We start from the raw sequence: 24,040 nt of genomic DNA on the forward strand, positions 1-24,040 counted from the left end.
TGATATCGCCACATTAATTGGCTGCTTGCGGCCTACATGATTAGCATAGCTCCAACTTATAGCAAAACCTTTGGCAGCCGTCTAACTGGCGCCATAGTTTTCTTAAGGAACAGCACGGCATTAAATGTCAAATTATTTGTTATTATCTCATTGCTAAGTTTCGCTCTTTCTTCCCCTTTAAGCCGTATACGAACTGCTTTTGTGATATGCGTTGGATGTTCGATGTACTTTGCTGAGTAAACAATCATTGGCCATCTAATTTTATTCATGTTATCGTAGACAATCAGCATACAAGTTCATGTTCCTACGAAAACATGAACTGCTATAGCGAATCTGTGCGCTATATTCAACACCATTATCATGCTTGTAAGAGCAGTTGTCTACTGATCAAAGTATAATAATTTTTAGCATACCTTATAATATGCTCAATAGTATTCTGCTTAATATATGCTCAATAGTATTTTGCTTTACATTTAATATTGTTCTCTGGTCTTTCGTACTACGAAAGGGGGAACACTACTATACACTTTTGCTGTTTTTGGGGCATAACGTCCTTTATACACTGTGCACAGAGTATTGGCCTACTTTATAAAATGCAACAGCGTTTTTGTTAAAAGCAGTCTGCTGATATCGCCACATTAATTGGCTGCTTGCGGCCTACACGATTAGCATAGCTCCAACTTGTAGCGAAACCTTTAGCAGCCGTCTAACTGGCGCCATAGTTTTTTTAAAGAACGGAAAAGGACTAAATGAAAAATTACTTATTTTTAACTCATTGTTAAGTATTGCTTTTTTTCCCCTTTCAGCCTTATACGAACTGCTTTTGTGATATGCGTTGGATTTCCGATGGGCTTTGCTGTATTAAACATTCATTGGCTGTTTAATTTATTCATTATGTTATCGTAGACAATCAGGATACAAGCTCATGTTCATACGGAAACATGAACTTCTATAGCGATTCTGTGCGCTATATTAAACGCCATTATTACCGCTGTAAGAGCAGTTGTCTACTGATCTAAATATAATAAGTTTTAGCATACCTTCAAATATGCTCAATAGTATTCTGCTTAATATATACTCAATAGTATTTGGCTTACCATCTAATATTGTTGCCTGGTCCTTTGTGCTATAAAGGAGAGACACTACTAGACGCTTTTGCTGTTTTTGGGGCATGACGGTCTTTATACACTGTGCACAGAGTATTCACCTTATTTATAAAATGCATCAGCGTTTATATTAAAAGCAGCCTGCCCATATTAGTGGTATTGCATACAAACATATAGTTCTCCTGATGTTCTCAGTTGTATCTTATATTGTTGTCTAATCCTTCCAACATTAAGAAGAAATACTACTATAATCCTTTACTGCATATAAAAATTTGTCAACGTTTACATACTATGCACATGATATTGTTTTTTTTTATAAAATACAACCAAGTGTTAATTTATAAGAATACCTCGATATAAGTGGAACTGCACACAAACTTATAATTTAGCTGGTGTTCACATTCGTCATATTTTTATCGTACTTGCATACTTTATGAATAGACATTACTACTAGATGCATTTAGCTGAAATGTGCGCTTTGATGTTACACCGTATGCAAAAAGGCGTTCTCCGCATTTACAATGCCCACATGTTGTTTGTAGCACCTGCCTATCTTCACACCATCACTATACATTTCCTTTACTGTGTCTTCCCCCATTTTATGACTTTTCTTCATGGCAATGTGCTTTTCAAGGTCTATTTAAACGTGATACACCAACCATTCTACAGAATGCTGAAGCTGTGGTGCCCATTGTACGAGCTATATCTTTATCTACATACTGCTGTTATTGTGGTAAGTTTTACTGAGGTTTTATATTATTTATTTACCTGTTCATAATTATTGTACAATCTAAAATAGTTACTTATTGCACAATCTTTTTTCATAAGTGCATATGTATTATTAAGCTTATAATTTTCTTTACGTTAGTTTTATAATATTAATTATTTACATGTTATGCTACTTTAGTAAAATACTGCGTTATTGCACATATATTACCTACTTATAAGTACCATATAACTACTCGCATCTTAACATGCATACAGAGACATCGTTTGTTGGGAGCCTTACTCAACTAGCTTCTTGTACAATTTGTTACGATTACACAGCATTTGCTACAAGTGCGACTTACATACGGATACTGTACGCAGCATTGTATTATTATGCACCTTGTTTTAAAAGTCTTAATATGTGTGTAGCATATCTTAAAGCATTCTGTTAAGATGTTTTTTTAACATACATTATTTACCCAACATTATAGAAAACATATCTATAACCTTTTGCTTTGCACGTAGTACAAACGCATGTGTTTAATGCGCTTTGCCCGTTCAGCTGCCATGTATTATGCTACTTAATAATTAGTGTTGCCATGTATTTACATGTACCTGTATATTTACAACTATCTTTTTTGGATTGCAGGGTAAAAAGCTCATTGTGCCATATCGTCATTTGGATTTTTAGCTGCCTTAAAAATAATCCTTGGCTATAGTACTTCAACGAACATACGTGTGAGTAAATAATAACCTTTGTATAGTATACACTGCAATTCAAATGCAATTATGCTCTTAGTAAAATCAACTTTAGTAATTGCCCAATTTAACAGTTACTAACGTCGCTTAAGCAATTGCACTTTTAATGCTCATATAAAGCGTATTAGCGATTGCGTATTATTTCATTGGTAAACTGCTTTTAATAGAAAAATATTTTTACGTGCTTCGGGTTTGCCGCTAACACAGGTAATGTTTGCTTGTATATAAAGTACATATTACCAAACACTTTCAGGTTAATACCTATGTTTCTATTTCTTTACAAACTCACCACAATGTACTTGCCTGTATTTATATGCCGTTTTATATATGTAGTTTACACGTACTTTGTTTACCTTGTGTGCGTGATATCTTAACCTAATATATTAATAACGAATAATTTACTTGTTGTGGTTGATTTTTAATTATTTGCCTGGTTGCGAAACAGTAATACACGTAATTTTGTATTACAATTCTCGCTGTTATGTTATGCACATGCTGTGGTCTATATTACGTTAAAAAGCATCTGTTACTGTTGCACTCAAAAAATACATTTTCCAAACAGAGTACCTCAAATACATTGGATCTTATAAGCAAGCTGCATTTTATTGAGTCAATTTCCCCTATTTTTTTGGCTCTCCACTTTCATTTACCCCTTTGGTTTTCCTATATCTTTTTCTCCATCTATATTATAACGTGCATTAGTTGCTAATTAGTATATTAAAGTATCCACATGTAACTTCCTTTTACTGCTACGTGTATCTATACTCCGTTTTACTAGTTCGCATTATTTTAGATTATTACAACAAAAGCATATATAATTAGAACTATCCATGATGGTGCAATTCTTAACATGCTGCACACCTACTACTTGGCATTTTCCACATTGCTGATTATACAACGGTCTATTTAACTGCTATTTTCGATTACATTTGCTACTGTCTTCACCAAACCACCAAGCTGCAATTTCCACTACTTTCTAACATTTTCGCAATAAAATCAATTGTCAGTTCGTACTTGTACTCTCCTACCAACACTAATATATAAATATAGTCTTTCCAATCCTGTGAAGTAGCTCTTACTCTATCTGCAGTACATAAACACTGCACTACCAACGCGGTTCCTACGCTATACCTTTTGTCCTACTACAACATTCAATATCTTTACTTTGGCTTACCTACAACTATTTCTTTATGCTAAGACTGCACACTCCTCTCAACGTAATAATCTTCTAAGGTACTTACAGTTAGCAGCATTTAAAATAAGCTGAGTTCAAGTTTTCATGTACACATACAGCTAACGTTCGCATTATGCCTGTATATCACATCGAAAGCAAAATGCTCTCAGCAGCAATAATACATGCACGAATACACTAGCGAGGTTGTATCACGTGATATTTTTTTTCCCGTCTAGCATACGTTCAGTAGACGAATAGTTATAAGATAAATGCTCCTTCTTATTAAAAATAGTCTACAAATAAAGATATATTTTACATTATTGCTTTTACGATGTTGCTCTTTAGGCAACGCACTAATTATATGCATTTTTAAACATATAATGTAAACACGTGTATATATGTTTAAAGTCTTTCCTTAAAAGCGAAAAAAACATAACAACAAAACCATTAAACAAGCATTTAAAATGCAATAGTCTCGGCATTGATAAAGTTAGACTTATTGCCATTGCTCATGAAATTATTTTTGCTAATGTTTTTTGTTTTTAATGCATTTAAAAATACGTCATTGTCACTGTGCAGCAGACGTAGCACAAAAGGCATAACCTTACAGACACGCAGGGGTCTTGTCTTTTAGAGGGCAACCTTAACGCTGCCCACGCTTCTAATCGAGTGGATCCCGTTCGTAGCAGGACGATCTCGCGCTCTTGTCCCCTTCGCCTCCATCCCTCAAGCACTTCACTCCTATCGCACTATCTATCGGTAATAGGAACAGAAGCAGTATTAATAGTCTCAATTTGTGTTCCCTTTGGCATTAAATATTTATACGATCGATCGCTTGGTTTAGGGTTTTATAGATGTCTTAACACATCTTAAGGCAGGAGTCTTCGGTGGGTTATTTAGATAGCTAACTTCTAAGCCTTTGTGTGCAGTTTATTCACCCCTCCGCACAAAATTCGTGTCCAGGACGCAACGCTAATAGATATTCATTAAAAATACTCTTTTAATACTCGCTAAAGTATTATTAAAACCCATTAGCATAAGAAGTGCTGCCTTCTTACCTCCACCGGCGAATTGTCTTTGTATAGCTTGAACCTTAGAACGGTAGAGGCGAGAGCTGGGCGGAGCTACGAATTCGTTCCTAACACGTATTAAGAGCTAGTAAATGTACAGTGCCATACAAAATTATATTACAAAAATCAACGCCCTTTATTTAACTTGCTTTCTTGTACAAAGTAGTGTGTGAAACCATTTTTAAAAGTTTCGCTTAAAAATGAGCATGCTAGCCGAGATGTGCATCGTGTATTACAGCAATAATATAAGAGTTCCGTAAATTAGACAATCATTGAACAGAGCCAGTGAGAGGAAACAGCTTCCTGTGGCCAGGCATGCATTTATTTACTCACCCATTAGTTCGTAATCACTATATATAAGTGTCCACATGTAACTTCCTTTTACTGCTACGTATATCTATACTCCGTTTTACTAGTTCGTCTTCTAATATATTATAACAACAAAACCATATACAATTAAAACTATCTATTATAGTGCGATTCCTAACATGCTGCACACCTACTCCCCGGCATTTCCCACATTGCTGATTATACATCTGTCTATCTTACTGCTATTTTCGATTACATTTGCTACTGTCCTCACCGCATCTCACTAAACTGCAATCTCCACTACTTTCGCAACATTTTTGGCGAAACTCCATTTTTACTCGTATTTACCCATTTGCGCTCTCCTACTAACACTAATATTTAAATATAGTCTATACTCCCCTGCAACCTAGCACTTACTCTATCTGCAATACATAAACACTACACTACCAACGCGGTTACTACGCCATACCTTTTCTCTTCTTACAACATTCAATCCTTTTACTTTAGCATTCTTACAACTATTTGGTCATGCTAGGATTCTACGCTCCTCTTAATGTAATAATCTTTTAAGGTACTTACAGTTAGCAGCATTTAAAATAGCCTCGCTACGAGTTTCCGTGTGCCCATCCAGCTAACGTTTCCATTGTGCCTGTGTATAAACGAAAGCAAAATGCTCCCAGCAGCAATGTGCACGAGCACGCTAGCAAGGTCGTATCACGTGATATTTTTTTTCCCCAACTAGCATACGTTCAGCATGACGAACAGTTTTAAGATAAATGTTAGTTGTTATTAAAAATACTCTATAAATAAAGATATATTTTATATATTGCTTTTACGATGTTGCTCTTTCAGCAACGCACTAATTATATGCATATTTGAACACATATTGTAAACACGTGTATACGTGTTTAAAGTCTTTACTTAAAAGTGAAAAACCATAACACAAAAGCATTAAACAAGCTTTTACAATGCAAAAATCTCGGCATTGGTAAACTTACAGCTATTACCTTGCTCATAACATTATTTTTGCTTATGTTTTTTTTTAAAATTCATTTACAAAAACGTCATTGTCACCGTGCAGCAGACGTATCACAAACAGCATGACATTACTGACACGGTCGGGTCCTGTATTCTATAAAAGCAACCTGTAAGCCAACCACGCTTATAATCGAGTGGGTCCCATTTGTGGCAGGAATGATCTTGCGCTGTTGTTGTCCTAGCCCCCACCCCTCAAGCACTTCACCCATCGCACTATCTATCGGTAATAGAAACAGAAGCAATGTTAATAATTTACAATTTGTGGTATTTGTAACTGAAAAATATATAGCGATCGATCGCTCACTTCAGGATATTACATGCGGCTTAACACATATCAAGGCAAGAGTCCTCAGTGGGTTATTTAGATAGCTAACTTCTAAGCCTTTGTATGCGATTTCTGCAGTTTATCGACCCATCCGCCCACAATTCGTGTCCGGGACGCAGGGCTAATAGATTTTTATAAAACATACTCTTTTAATACTCGCTAAAATATTATTAAAAGGCCATTAGCATAAGAGGTGCTCCCTTCTATTATAAACTTACGCTCTGTCTCTGTGTAGCTTGTATCTTAAAGGGGTATAAACGAAGGCTACGCGGAAGTACAAATCCCTTCCCAACAGGTATTTATAGCTACTGAATGTACAGTGCCACACAAAATTATATGACAGATTCAAATGCTCTTTATTTAACTTGCCTTCTTATAGAAAAGTAGTGTGTGAAAGCATTTTTCAAAGTTTAACTTCAAAATAAGCACGCTAGCTGAAATATACATCATGTACCACAGCAATAAGAATGAAAGTTTTGTGAAGCTAGACAACCATTAAACACAGCTAGTAAATAGAAACTGCTTCCTATCGCTAAACATGCATTTTTCAACCCATCTATACATACACACACACATGCAATCATCCATACGTACATTAATCCATTCGTTTGTTGATGTATTTTGCCTGTTCATCCATACAACAAACATTATTTTATCCACACAGGCATCCATTCAGTCATCATCAATTTCAATATGAGCAATCATACATTCATGCATCCAATTACCAATCAACGCACTCACCCACCTACCCATCCATCCAATCAGTTCATTCTGCCGAAAATACATTTATTCATACATCCTTTTCCTTTCCATTTCTTAACTGTATACAAATATATAATGTATACCATGTATATTAACCATACCATACCTCCTAGAGGCACTGTTATATCATAGGAAAAACACAGTTGCCTCACATGGGTACATTACACTAGAACCTGGAGGTGCAGAGAACAAAAGATTCTCTCACCTGGCCTTGTGTTTTTATACTGAATTAAACATCCTAAAGGTTTCTTTTTAATATGCAAGTCGCTTTATTGCTAAAGTTATTATCAATTATAGAAAACAACTGCCCAATATTAAATTGTTTTGTAAACTTTAAGTATTAAGTACAGTGCAGTGCAAGTAAATTGATACATGTTGAAAAAATGACATAATCATGGGCCATCCTTTACAGACACTCTCCATCCAATGCAGTTGAAGAGGCCATCACTAGAAAAATAATAACATTCCAAGAGTGTGTGTAGTGTGTGTTACCCACGTACAAAAACACACACACAGCTACAAATGCGTCATTACACACATATGCATAAACAAACATACAGTCATATACATACATACAATGACATACAGACACAAAGCATATGTCAACTTGCATACACACAAAAATACACACAAATAAATATGCACAAACATAGTCACAACCACATATACATACAGAGAATATACACACACGCATAGAGACACTCAAACATGCATATATTTATAAAGGTAAACATACACAATTAACAGTCATTAAAAAATAACTTAGTATATGGTAAGCTATCTGCAATACAAAATCTAACTCTGCCACAACCAGAAAAGGTATTGAATAAGGCAACGTAATTATTAGACAGGACTCAGCTGTTTGTGTATACCCCATTCAGGTAAACAAATATAAGTTTCAATTAGTTCCCCTTGTTTGCTTCCATCCTGATATGAATTACAGATGCAGGGAAATCTATCAAAACATAAGCCTAACGTGCATTAACTCTAGCACATAATAACTGTTTTTATTTAAATAACAACAACGCGGTGGGAGGTAGCGCTCTCTACAAACTAATACAAGCTGTAGCCAAAGACAAGACATACTTGCACACACTGCAATTTTAAATAGCATAAAAGTAACACAACATAAAGTTTGTACTAATTGTTTTTCTATCCTCCTTTTGAAAAATTATGTAGCTTTAAAATAGATATCTATAAAACACTCATGCCAGTCACTTACCCAAGGTGAAGGCGTCTTTAAAAACTGGGCGCCTGACCTAAGTCCACATAGAAAAAAAAACAAACCAGTCTAAACCAGCACTAATGTTAGGGCGCTAAACAAGCCATCTGGATCAAGCAGAGGTGGCACTAGTATCGTATTATCAGGCTTTAAGTAAGAAAATTTTAATATAAAATACAGCAAGTCATAATTGCTGCTTATTTATTTTATGCAAATAACATCTATTAACAAAGCCAATAGTCCTGCCTTGTTATACATATAATATTACTTACATCATATATCTGGATGCGGTAACACAAAACAAAAAAATATATATTATGCACTACTATACTACAAACATATTTAAAGTTTATGTATAATTAAGCTACAACTTAAAATTACTTAGTTATACCCCTTTAAAAGAAGTCCCTCTTTGTTTTTAACTGACTTATAGCTATAACTAAATATAAAAAAATCTTGCTAATCAAATAAGCATGGTGTCATTTAAAATTGATGTACCATATGCCAAGAAAAAAACCCGAAGCATCAAATCTTACAGCATTGTTGCATAGTCACTGATTAATATATACTAGTCCTTTACAGTAGTAAGCAACATCTCATATTTGTTGACTGACAGTTCTATTATAATCTAATATTTTAACTTGCATAAACACAGAAACAGAAAAGCCACAATTCTTCATTACTGCAGGGCACTTCATGATCAAATTTCATTTAAATGACATATTAGGCTTGCCTTTATAATACCTATTAACTAGCCTACTAATATTCTTTGAATTAAACTCACACACTTGCATGCCTACTGTTAACAATAATTTAATAAGTTTTTATATTACCTTCACAGTTATCTACTATAATTGCTAAACTAACATGCTACTCCTGGAAAAGATTTTCTAATATTCTATCAAAGCCAGGCGCTATATATATTGCCGCTCCTTTGTTTCTCAGCTATCCTTTACAATACAAATAACTTTCTTGCATGATCACCCCTCAAATTAATACATATTGTTTTATACTAATTCACCTCTATGCATTTTTACTGCTAAAATAATATATTGTTTGCAAAACAAATAGTTTACTCACGTTAGGGATAGTAAGCACTATAGAAATGCAACATTCAATTATTATATTTGCTTACAGATCCATACTATGTGCCTGCAAAAATAGGCAACATCTAATATGTTACAGCTACAACTGCTGTTACAATTATTTATTTAACTTGCAGAAGAAAAACAACAGAGAAGCAACAATTCCTATTGAAGGGCACTTCATCATTAATTAGCAGATGGATACCTTAATAAGGCTTTGCCTTTTGCAAACTTTCTCACCTGCCTCCCTATTATCTTTCCCAATAAAACTAACAAAGTCCAAAATTCCTATTAAAGGGCACTTCATCATCAAGTAACTGGTACATACCTTAATAAGGCTTTGCCTTTTACAAACTTTCTCATCTGCCTTCCTATTGTCCTTAGTGATAAAACTAACAAACTTACATGCTCACCGCTGACATAAACTATTTTCCTATACTATTCACTACTAATCTTATGATTTCTAAAGTAACATGCTACTTTTAATAAAAGATTTCCTAATGCCTTAACAAGATGCCCAGCCTACATGAATTGTCGCTCTTGTATTTGACAGCTATCCTTTCCAAGCAAAAAAAAACTAACTTGCATATTTATCCTACAAATTAATTTCATATTTACCCATACTAATTCATCTCTAACCATTATTATTTAAGAAAACACACCCATACACTATGGCTACATAAATAAGCATGTTTTATATACTACAGCTGAAACTTGTTATTATTATCAGATTCTAATTTACGAAAAACAAAACACAGTTCTTACTAAACAGCAGTTTATAATGAAGTACCAGGTAAAAATTAATTAGGCATAGCCTTTTACAAACTATCTCACTTGCCACTTTACTATCCTTTCCAATTAAACAAACACACTTGCATGCTTACATTTCACATTGCTGATTTTCGGATACTACTTGATTAGTAATCTTATTACATTTGTGTACTAGTCCCACTTCTACAAAGAAAATTTAACACATTTTTGAGATATGAAGCACTATATAGTTGCCACCTCTGTATTTTCCAGTTATCCTTTTCAACCAAAATAACTGCTTGTTATATCCATTCTTCGTTTCATTACATATTGTTTTCTAATAAATCTCTATTGTTTTTATAAAAAATCATCCCTAAGCATTTTTAAATACAAGAACACTTAAATACTTGCTGAATGATATCTTAATGTTACATCATGGGTAGTAAGCACTATATAAATGCAAGTACAATCACCATATTTTTTTACAGCCCTATAGCAGTATGCCAAATAAGTATACTGTAGTGTTAGCGCCTAAACCTATACTCCTTCCCATACCTCTACAATTCTAAAATCCTTGAACATTATACTCGCATACTCAAATTTTACTTTAGTTACAACCACAAAAAACTCATTACAAGTTATAACTATAATTCAACATTTCTAAATTAATAATTACTTCTAAGACAGATCACTTTAAAAAGTTAATAATAAACAATTTTATTGCAATCTAACATTTTTTATTGCCTATCTAAGCAAATATCTTGTTATCTTTTGTAAACAAAAATATTACTTCAAAAAGTTATGAATATAATATCTAACAATAATATCAAGATATTTTTTTTACAAAAAACTTCTACTGCCTTATAAATGCTACAATGTGTAAAAAAATACTTTGCAAGCAATTTAAAATAGCTAATACTATAATGTAGTAAACATTTATAAATTAAAGCAAATTTTAAAAATATTTATTTCTTTTTATTTGCAGATACCTAAAAAAGAAAAGAAAAACCTATTGACAAGGTAAGATATTTATTACAATCTATCAATGTCAATATATACAAATAGTTTATACATACCAGTATAATATACCTCCTTCAAATTATCTAATTAGATCTAATTTTTATTAAGTAAACTGATATAAAAGTATTCATATAATTTTAAAAAAATACAAATATAAATATACATATAAAGTTGCATATCTATACAATTCAATATTTTAAAAAACAATTATAACCAGTAATACTTTAAAAACCACATCTGTATAAAGAAATATAAATGTATAACATAGTACAAGCCAATTAACACCAAGGAAATGAAAAGTTTGCAATGACTTCTAGAGGTAAACAATGTTTGCCAAATAGTACATTTGCTATTCTTTACAATTATGACAAACCAGCAAATATATGGGATGTTGATGATTTGCATTATATAATGGACCTTGGAGATGCTTTATATACAGAAATGCACTCCATTAACAAAGAAGATCTTATGCATCCTGATGATCTACCTAAATATATACAACATATGGATAATGTGTATTCTATAAAGCTTTATCAACCATATTATGGTAACATATTTAAACGTTTTGATTCATTATATCCAGATATACAAGCTGCATTAGCTATATCATTAACACATTCTGGAGTCCTGCTTTGCATGGATATATATGTTATTTCTATAATAAAAAATGAAGATAAGTATTTCATTTTTGATTCACATAGCCGAGATAGCAATGGAATGCCACATGAACTTGGAACATGCATAGTCCTCCAAAAAAAAACCTTTGAAGAAGTAATAAAGTACATTAACAATTTAGCATCTTGCATAAAATTATATAATGCAGAAGATGTTCAATTTGAATTAACACCAATTGATATAAATACAATACAGAAAAAGTCCTTTAGCAGAGCTCAACGCATAAACAAACAAAATACACCAAATCAAACTCCTAAATTATTTATACATAATACTGGCTTATGCACAAAACTTTATAACCCTGCAAAATCTTTTATTAAACAAACATCACCACCACAGTTGCATAATACAAATATTAATACAAGTGACCATGTACAAAATTCACTGTCATTATTAAATACACCACATACAATTACTACACCAAAAAAAAACATTAAAAAAAGACATAATCCAAACACTATTATTTGTAAACCACTTAAAAAAACTAAAAAAAGTACAGCATTAGAAAATGATATATCACAATATAACATGACACATAACACACCAGATACAAATATGCTTGAAAAAAATAAACCATTAGACACAAATATACAAAAGATACCATTAGATTTTAGTCATACTTCCACAAACAAAAACACACAACAAACTACAACAATAGATACTCTAAACACAACAGAAACACTTACTAATGTAATACATCATACAAATACAAACCCCCAAAAAACCAAACACACTAATACTAAACACCAACACCTCAAAAAGCAAACAGTTACTATAAACAAACAAAATATAGGTACCATAGACGAAACCAGCAAAGTGCAAATAGAAGCATATTTCAAAATAGAACATAACCAGGATAAACAATATTTAATAAACAACACATATAATTGCAATAATATATTTGCTATTATATATAATCACCACAAAAGTGCCTCCAAGTGGATTCCAGAAGATCTATATAATATAATGGATCTAGGCAATACATTGTATATAGAATTGATAAACTTTTATAGCAAAACAGACATACAGTTAGAAGATATACCTACTTACATAAACTACATTAATACAATATATACAATTAAAGTTAGGAAACCATATTTATATAGTATATCTATAGATAACACATTACAGCCAGCCATCAAAACAGCATTGCAGAATGCATTAGCTATATATAATTCCATAATAATATGCTTACATACAAATATAATTTCTATTGGTAAAACTAACAACATATATTATACATTTTACTCACATACAACAAACATTAAAAAAAGTTTACATATAAACTGTAAAAGTATAGCTATAACATTAAATACCATTGATAATATTACACAACATATAATTGAACTTGTAAATAATGTAATGCCCTACAATGCACCATTAATATTATTGACAATAACACCAATTACTGTAAACACAATCAAACAAGAATCCTTTAAAAAAGCACAAAAAAGAATTATTTTAAAACAGAATGAAAATAGTCACAAAAAAATGTATATACATTATACACAACAATTGTCCAACTCAACAAAAACTATTTTATCTACAAGTATACAAACAAACGCTATTAAAATACAGATCGACAGTAATATTCAAAAAACAAATAACATTGACAATAGTACACCAATAGTCACCAAGAAACTAGTTGATACTACTAACATCTCTTCGCAGGGAAACCAATGTCAAAATGAACTTTTGATTGAAAACATTACTCAGAATTGTACAAATAACATTAGCACACAAAGAACATTACAAACGTTTTTAATTGATAACTTTCATAGTGAAATACATTATGGACCAGAATATGTTTGTACTATTTGCAACCAAATGTGGCACAAACAAACAATAAAAGAAACACATAATATTGATAAACAAAATACCTTTATATTATGTAACATTAGTAAACATAAAACAAACTATATATGCACTACATGTTACAAATATATTAGCAAGGAAAAAATACCACCATGTTCTGTGTATAATGGAATGAGTTTTCCAGATATACCACCTGAACTATATTTACATAACTTAGAAGAAAGGTTAGTATCACCAAGAATACCCTTTTTGCAAATTAGGACATTGCCACGTGGTTTCCAGAAATCATTATCAGGTGCAGTTGTTAATGTTCCATCTGATGTTATGACAACTGTTACCATTTTACCTAGACAAATACATGATAATATGACAATTCCAATTAAATTAAAGCGGAGATTAAGCTATAAATCATATACACATTTTGAAAATGTAAGACCAAATGTTGTAAAAAATGCAGCTATATGGCTAGCATGCAATAGCAATTTATTCAAAGAATATGGAGTAACAGTCAATACAGATTGGGAATATGCCCCACAAGAAACAAACATAGATATTAACACTTCCGAAGCAAATAATACATCAAGTAGTACAGATAACGTACCAGTCAGCAACTTAGATACATTATTAACAAATGAAACAGTCCCTATCGATAATATAAATATCTTAAGTTTAGCCCCTGCAGAACATAATACACCACGTGGGTTATACGAAGATAAAGATTCTGAATATCTAGCATTTCCAACAATATTTGGTGGTAAACGTAGACCATCTAACAAAGAAAGACATATACCAGTACATTACAGTACAATATGTCAATGGGAATTAAGAAGCTGCGACAAAAGAGTAGCTAATTGTATAACAAATATATTTTTTAAGCTAAAAAAATTACATATAAAGCAAATTCAAGACAAAATATTTATATCACTAAAGAAACATTTTAATGATGGTAAAGTTATAACAGTTAAAGATATAAAAGACAACTTACAAGGCATACTGCAATATAATGAAGGATACAAAATACTAAAAACTATACGAAGTTCGCCTCCATATTGGGAAAATTGCAAAAAAGATTTATTTGCAATGATAAGGCAATTGGGAATACCAACATTCTTTCTCACTTTATCAGCGGCAGAAACAAAATGGTATCATTTAATTAATATACTGCTGCGTATTAACAATAAAAATGAGTGCAGTAAAGAACAATTTGAGAGCATGTCATGGGAAACAAAATGCACATTAATACAACAAAACCCAATAACATGTGCACGACACTTTGACTATCAAGTTAGGAAATTGTTTAATTGTATATTACTACACAAAAGTAATCCTATAGGAAAAATGTCTGATTACTTTTATAGAATAGAATTTCAACAAAGAGGATCACCACATATACATGCATTGTTATGGATTAATAATGCTCCGCAGTATAACAAAGCAAAAAATGAGGAAGTTATAAATTTTATTGACAGTCACATAACATGTAGTAAGACAGTAGACACATGTATAAAACCATTACTACCATTACAAAAACATGGACATACTAAAAATTGTCGCATAAAACACAAGAGAACATGTAAATATCAGTACCCTAAATATCCTATGGCATATACTGTTATACTAGAACCAATTGAATTAGACAAGACAGATAGTATACTAAAGCAGCACATAGACTTAATACATACAACAATGAATTCAGAATGCTTTAATACTTATTCATTTGAAGAATTTTTACAACATATGCACTTGACTGAAAACCAATATATAAAATGCATACAAACAATTATAGATAAAAAAACTATACTTTTAAAAAGAACACCAGCTGAATGCTTTATCAATAACTATAATAATATAATATTACAAGCATGGCAAGCTAACATTGACATACAGTATGTTTTAGATGCTTATGCTTGTGCTGTCTATATCGTGTCATATATTAGTAAATCACAGCGAGGGTTAAGCAAAATAATTGCACAAGCTGCAAAAGAAGTATACCATAATCCAAGCATCAAAGAACAATTAAAGCACATAAGTAACAAATTTTTAAATTGTACTGAAATTAGTGCACAAGAAGCAGCTTATCTCATTTTGCAAATTCCATTAAGAAAAAGTTCAAGAGCATTTGTATTTATTAATACAAATATGCCAGATAAAAGAACATACCTAATGAAAGACATACAGACAATAAACTCATTGCCAGATACGTCAAGTAAGATACAATTTGACAATATAATTGTTAAATACAGCAAACGTCCAAAAACATTAGAACAATGTACATTAGCTGACTATGCATCAAAGTACAATAAAAGAGCAAAGAAAACAAAAGAAACACTACAAAACAATCATGATAATTTTCTTCTAGAAACTAACTTTTACAGTTCAGATGATGAAGAAATTGAGATAGATAACTTACTTCAGGAAAAAACCAACATGTTATATATCAAGCGTAAACAACAAAAAATAATTCGCTACTGTAGATTTAGTAAACTAAATGACTCTGAAAATTATTACAGGGAATTATTAATGCTTTATTATCCATGGAGAATAGAAAGTGAAATAATTATACCAAAACACACATACTTAGAAAGATACTTACAAGTACAAAAGCAAGTTGATGAAAATTATTTTCAGTATAATAAACAAACTGAAATAGCAAACAATTTTAATGCAGCAACAAATAATGACCTTATTGTTACACCTCCATTATCACCTATAGCAGCAGTATCAATAGATGATATACAAAATAACACACAAGAATATCAAGAACAAATACAATATGACATATCATTTGATTTAGGAATTAGAAGCACTGCAGAAGAAGAAATCTTCGTAAATAATATATTACCAGAAAACGAATACAATCTTATCATGCAAGATTTAACACTTGAACAACTTAACTTTATATATCACCACTTAAATTTGATTAAAACTCAAACCACACCCTGTTATACTTTTTGTACAGGTGGTGCAGGAGTAGGTAAAAGTTTTCTAATAACTGCACTCTATCAAACTTTATTACGATACTACAATACTAAAGCAGGGGAAAATCATGATAATATATATATATTACTCACAGCACCAACAGGAAAAGCAGCACATAATATAAATGGAAAAACATTACATAGTACATTTAAAATACCAGTATCCCAAACATTAACATATAAACAATTAACACATGAAAACAGAAGCATGCTACAAACACAACTCATGCATATAAAAGTGCTTATAATAGATGAAATATCAATGGTAGGTGCAAATATGTTCAATTTTATACACAACAGATTGCAAGAAATAAAAGCATCTAACCAACCATTTGGTGGCATATCAATACTAGCAATAGGAGATTTCTATCAATTAAAACCTGTTTTTGACACATACATATTTGACAATTCAAGACATTTATATAAACCATTAAGTACAAACTTATGGCAAACACATTTTAAATTATATGAACTCACAAAAATAATGAGACAGTTAAATGACTTGCCATTTGCACTAATGCTTAATAGACTAAGAATAGGTGAGCATACACAAACTGATATAGCAAATATAAAATTAAGAGAAATTGTACCTCACCCAAGTATTATACAAACTATACCATATATAATGTCTACAAATAAAGAAGTCAATGAAATAAATAATAACGTTCTAATGCAACATATAAAGCACAATGCAGTATATACAACATTAGCAATAGATACAGTTGCAGCAGACTTAAGCCAAGAAGTAAAGCAAACAATATTAAAACAATTACCAACAGACTCAACAAAAACAATGGGCTTACCACACATATTGCATATTGCAATAAAATTACGCTATGATTTAACATCTAATATTAATGTAAATGATGGCTTAACCAATGGTGCAACAGGTATAGTTGAATATGTAGATAGTAATAATGGCATACCAATTGTAGTATGGATACAATTTGATCATAGCAAAGTAGGCAAATATACAAGACAACAAAACAAACACCTATATCATATTCACATTTCAGATAATTGGACACCTATTGTACCAATATCAAGACATTTCCAATTCACAAAAAAATTCATCACAATAATACGCAAACAATTTCCATTACGCCAATCTTCTGCACGCACTATACATCGAACACAAGGTGAAACAATAGAACCATTATATATACATTTTAATAATTCAAAAATACATCATTTACATTATGTAGCTATTAGCAGGGCAAAATCTTTAAAAAACATATATATTAAAAACTTTGATCACACTAAAATATTAATACACCCAAAAGTGCATGCCGAAATGTTACGCTTAAAAACATATATGTTATTGGAAATATCAATACCACAAATTAACAAATATCATGACTACTTTACAATTGTAGTACATAACATACGTTCATTACCAAAAAATTTCAAAGCAATGCTAGCTGACACTAATATATTGAGTGCTGAAATATTATGCTTAACCGAAATAAATAATACACAAACCACAAATCCAAATATATTTAAAATTGACCATTATCATATGATGTTATTTGACAAACATTATAGCAAGCATACAAACCATGGAATTGCAATATATTACAACAAACACCACATATTGCAACCAACATTTACAACTGAGCACGAAATTGACATTTTAAAATTCACAAAATGTATTAATAACACACAATACCTTATAGTAATTATATACAAACCACCAAAAGTCACAATACAAACCTTATTAGACATCTTAACAACCATATTAAATGCCTTCCCCAACTATAAATATATAATAATGGGTGATTTTAATATAGATTTAAAAAAAGCAACACACAGTACCAATTTGTTATTAAATTATATGATGGAAAATTATAACTGCATTCAAAAAATAAGCACAGTCACAACAGACTATAATTCTTTATTGGATCATATATATACAAACACAGACATCCCATATTATGGAACATTAGAATCATATTACAGTGATCACAAACCAATATGGATAGCTATTTGACAAAAATGTATTCCATGCAAGTATATTAGCAAATATTGTTTAAGCCAAACTTTATTACATCATTATTTACTGCTGCATTTTATTTTACAGATGATTTCCATACAAGAATTAAAAGACATGAAACAAGAAGATGCAAAGCCATACCAAAAGGCAATACGTGTCAACATTATTCAATGTTCAGCAAAAACCTATTATCGCAATGCCAAACAAGAAAACAAAGTATTGTATTATATGGCTCTGGCAGATCAAACTGGATCTATTAAAGCTACATGTTACAATGAAGATTATTATACTCAAACCAAAGAGCAAAATGGAATGCTAATTCGCAATTATCTGATCAAAAATGCTATATTACTAATAACCAAACAAACAAAATTATCAAGAATGCCGCCAATTACAATATCACCAGCTATTATTCAAGAAGCTGAATATATTTTGCAGCCACCAGCTCCACCACTGTCTCCTATAAAGACAGTTAGAGAAGCAAATGAAAAAACACTATTAAGTGTGTCCGGGACAATATCTGAGGTAAGTTAAAATATATCACTTTTAAATGAAATTTGTCATTGTTTGTTTTCCCATAGAAACATAAAACACAATACTACTAAAAAATGCTTCTTAATATAACTATTGTACCTAACTAATGTATAAGTGTTACTAGAAGTGGTTACAAATATTAATGCTTTTAACTATACTTGTAAATGCAATAAAATAATTTGCATGTAACATTACATACAAACATATTCTGCAACCATGAAGGAAACCTTTGTTAGTAAGTAAAATAAAATGTAAAACGTTCGTTTGAAGATAATTTCCCATTAATGCATATCAAATGAATTTACGAAGATACCCAATTTTTATATATAATATATTTATTATTAAAAAAATGAATTTCCTCTTCTATGTCTCTCTTTCTCTCTCTCTTTCTATCTCTCTATAAAAAAATTTTTTTTCTATATATATATATATATATTGTTTATTTCAATGGCTATATATTCACAAAAGCATTCAACAGTAGAAAAAAAAAATCTTCATTGTTCATGGCGTTTTAGCAGTAACAGGTAATATGTCATAGTTCATCATTGCCAACACGTTTCTAAGCTGTCTGCTTATTCTTCATAAGCAATGGAGAGGCAGACTTGCAAAGTTACTAACAGCTCCATGATTCAGCTGTCCTTTAGTAGTAGTTGATTCAAATGTGCGCCATAATTAGTTCTTGCACACTCACAATGTATGTCAGCATGTAATTTTGTCTTGCTATATTTTTCGCCAATAATCTGCTCCACAGTGCCAGTAATTTATCCAGTATTAAATTATTCATATCAACCTTTTAGATATTACATTTTATAGAAAACAAATATGATAAATGTAGTATTTTGCACAATTAATATACATAAATATATTTCTTTGCCCAAACGATATCTTGAAGCATACTTTAAAGGTGAGTAAAATAATAATATTATTATATTATGTTTAAATAAACATTAACAGCAACTATATGACATAAATGTATTTTTTGCTAAAAATGTATAAATATATAGACAAAAAAAACACCCTAATAACGCTATTAAGGTAAGTACAATAAATCAACAGTTATAAATAGACACCAATGTATATTAAACAGAATTACTAAAAATATATAAAGATACTTTCTTTTGCAATTCATGTATAAAGTATATCTACTATCTCTGTCTATGCTTATATAGCAATATTTATATGCACCTCTAAACAACTATAATAAAATAATTAATATATATTAATCTTCTATGCATGTGTATATATATATGTATATTTTTGTATATATATATATATATATATGCACACAAACATATCTATATAATGCATTAAAAATAAACTATTCCTATATAGTTCATATCAACTTTATCTATGAAACAACATAACAGGTAAGCTACTACTAACAAATAATTATTCAGCTAAGCAGCCTCCAAGACATTAATAAAAGGTAAGTAAAACTAACAGAATAAATTTGCAGCAAATATATATAACAACTTATCATCTAAACTGCAATAGCTATAAATCAATATTATTTTTTAACATAAATTTTATATATAAATACTTTAGACATGTTTATCTGAATTGTATAGAAAAAAACATGTTTTTCATTTGAAAAAACCTTACATATACAGAAACATAACAGGTAAGTAATAATTTCCATATCTGCAATAAATACAATAATATATACAAAAACAATTAGTGCAGCTACAACTTTAAAACATCATTTGAAGGTAAGTACAATATAACATAAAATAATATGCTATTGCAACATACATATGAATGCAAATAATGCATAGCATTTACTTATTATGTAAGCACATATCGAAAATGCATATCAAAGTACTACATTTAAAAACTATAAGAACTTATATTGATATTGCATTAACTTCTTGTCATATGTCATTAAATGTACATATATTATTATGTATTGTAATAATTTTTTCATTGTAAATTGAATAACTGTCTGACAATAACTAACATACTCATAAAACTACTTGCCAAAAATACTTTAAGAGTATGTGATAATAATGATATATCCTACATGTACATTTAAAGCAACATAATATTGTATAAATATATAAGACATTTTTACTAATAAAACAGTAACCAAAGCATATTTTATATTACAGGAAGAAGCAACAAAAAAAATATTCATCGGAGGACAGGAAACAAAACTAAAAAGCATAACTATAACTGATGCAACCGACTCAGTAAAAATCACTCTGTGGAGAGAAGCAACAGACTTCCCTATAGAAATTGGAAAATATGTAAAAATAACACATCTAACAGTACATCAATACAATGGAGAGAAAATCTTGAATACAACTCGACATACCCAAATCCAAGTAAGTCTACATTTATATAATAATTTTCTTAAAAAACCTGTAAGCAGTGCCATGTAATCAGTGCCATTACTAAAACGATTTCTCTTTAGGGAATACAACCACCAAAAGAAAATATAACTGTTACACTATATGGACTGGAAAAAACGTTTCAAGAAATAAGTACTATGACAGTGCAAGTTGAAGGAACAGAACATTTCCAATCAATGGATATACATAACACTACTATCATGGATTTCTTGGATATAACTGCAGATACTGAAGACTTTGGAGATGCATTAATGCCACACCTGCCAATAACCCTTAATGTACTATTCTCTAATGGATGTATCACACAAATAATAAAGGAAATTTAATGTACAATTTAAACAACTATGTATCAACAACCTATGCATACAAATGTATATCTAAAAGAATTTGATTGTGTATTCCAAATTTTACAAAGTAATACTAAATACTATTTTGTACAATACGTGATCGAACTATGGTATCTTATTATATAGACCACTAATGTAGCCAACTGCAAATACTATATAGCAATGTGTACTAATACTTAATTGTTTGTTGACATTTTATACAACAAAAATACTTGTATTGCAAAGTACTTTCTAAATATTTTTTAACTATGGTACATTATTAATATATATATTAAAAAAGCAAATTTGCCTTATAAAACAATGTATATACATAGCTATCAACATTACACTGTGTATTAAAAAAATAAATATGTGTAATATTTACCTTATTATTAAAATGTTTTCGTAACACCTACTATTCAACAAAAACTGATTAAAATGCAAAAAAAAAAATTAAAAATGTTTACTGTTTTTACACATACTTTGCATAATATTTTTTTAAAAGGGCTTAAATTACAATGTGTATTAATATAACCAAATAATTATTAATGTTATAACAGAAAATGCATGTTTACCAAATAAATTTAAAAACCTATATTCTTAAGATATGCATTATTAAAACAAAAAATTAGCTGCACAGCTCACACTGATGCACGCCTCACACTGCTGCACGCCTCACACTACTGCACGCCACATACTGCTACACGCCACACACTGCTGCACGCCACACTGCTGCATGCCACTGCACAAAACACACTACTGCATGCCACACACTGCTGCACACCTCACACTACAGCACACCACACAATGATGCACACTCTGCAGCATTACACACTGCTGCACGCCTCACAATGCTGCACCCTTAACTGCTGCACGCCACACACTGCTGCACGCCACACACTGCTGCACACCTCACACTGCTACACGCATCACACTGCTACACGCCTCACACTGCTGCACAACGCACACTGCTGCACATCGCACAATGCTACACAAAACGCTACTGCACAACACACACTACTGCACACCGCACCCTGATGCACGTCACACACTGCTGCACACTGCTGAAATACTCATTGCTGCATGCTGCACGCTACACACTGCTGCACGCCACACACTACTACACACCACACAATGTTGCACATCACACACTGCTACACTCCATACACTGCTTTTATGCAAGTTTATGCTACTGACATTGTAAATGACAATGCCTATTTACAATGCCAATAGCTCAAACTCTATCATTGCGAGACCTATTGCATTGCAAATGCTTGTTAAGCCATGTCACCAACATTGTTCTCAGGATCAGAGAGGTCATTTTTTCTATGCACCTCAACCTCTGGATGACCTGGGAAATACCTTGTACGAGGCTGTCATTGGAGTCTATCAGCAGCGCAGCCCAGTACACATCAGCTAAAGAACTGTGTGTGTCACGGTGGTGGGGGGAGGGAGGGGGGGAGAGGGGAACATGGCGACTGCCACAGACTTGTGTGTGTCCTGAAACTGCAGCAGCCCAATGTGACACATCACGGGTGGGGTATAGGGGGGGTGGGGGGGGGTGGCATGGCGACTGCTACGATTGAGGAATTATAGACAAAGCAAAGTTCCGGGCTTGCTCACCCAACCAGAAAAAAAACGCCAACTCTACCTAAATTATACATGATAGGGCCATTCAAGAGGATAATATTGTAAAGATGTGGCGAAGAGGACATTCAGCAGCAGCCAAGATGTGCCTAAGATCACATAGGGTGGAAGCAAAGAGGAGGCCATGGGGCAGTGAACTGGACATGAGGAGGGGAAGAGTAGAGCTGGGCGAGCCCATAAAAGCTTGAGTCAGATGCCTTGTTCTGGCTCTGCCCAGGGTACTCTTGGAGACTCAAGCCCAAACGACCCGAGCTTACATGCGGCTTCTGCCACCCACACTCTAATCGCAGGTGCCAACAATTAAAGACAAGGCCTTTCACGTAAGCAGGCAGAGAGAAACCTACGCCTATGTATTGGCTGGATCCCACAAAGTAAAACCAGAACATTAAAGAT

General features: G+C 31.8%; 1 protein-coding gene across 1 annotated transcript; it reads left to right on the plus strand.

Annotated features, from left to right (window-relative positions):
* The first annotated feature begins 1,739 nt into the window (after positions 1–1,739).
* Positions 1,740–22,144, plus strand: LOC146786184 (uncharacterized). The gene is made up of 6 exons (XM_085634047.1): positions 1,740–1,839; positions 2,464–2,552; positions 11,294–11,328; positions 18,877–19,314; positions 21,432–21,647; positions 21,737–22,144. Exons 4-6 carry the CDS (start codon positions 18,877–18,879, stop codon positions 21,998–22,000), a joined length of 918 nt encoding a protein of 305 aa, XP_085490173.1. The 5' UTR covers positions 1,740–1,839; positions 2,464–2,552; positions 11,294–11,328; the 3' UTR covers positions 22,001–22,144.
* Positions 22,145–24,040: the final 1,896 nt, after the last annotated feature.

Source organism: Triturus cristatus, chromosome 11 (genome assembly GCF_964204655.1).
Source record: "Triturus cristatus chromosome 11, aTriCri1.1, whole genome shotgun sequence".
Classification (NCBI taxonomy): domain Eukaryota; kingdom Metazoa; phylum Chordata; class Amphibia; order Caudata; family Salamandridae; genus Triturus; species Triturus cristatus.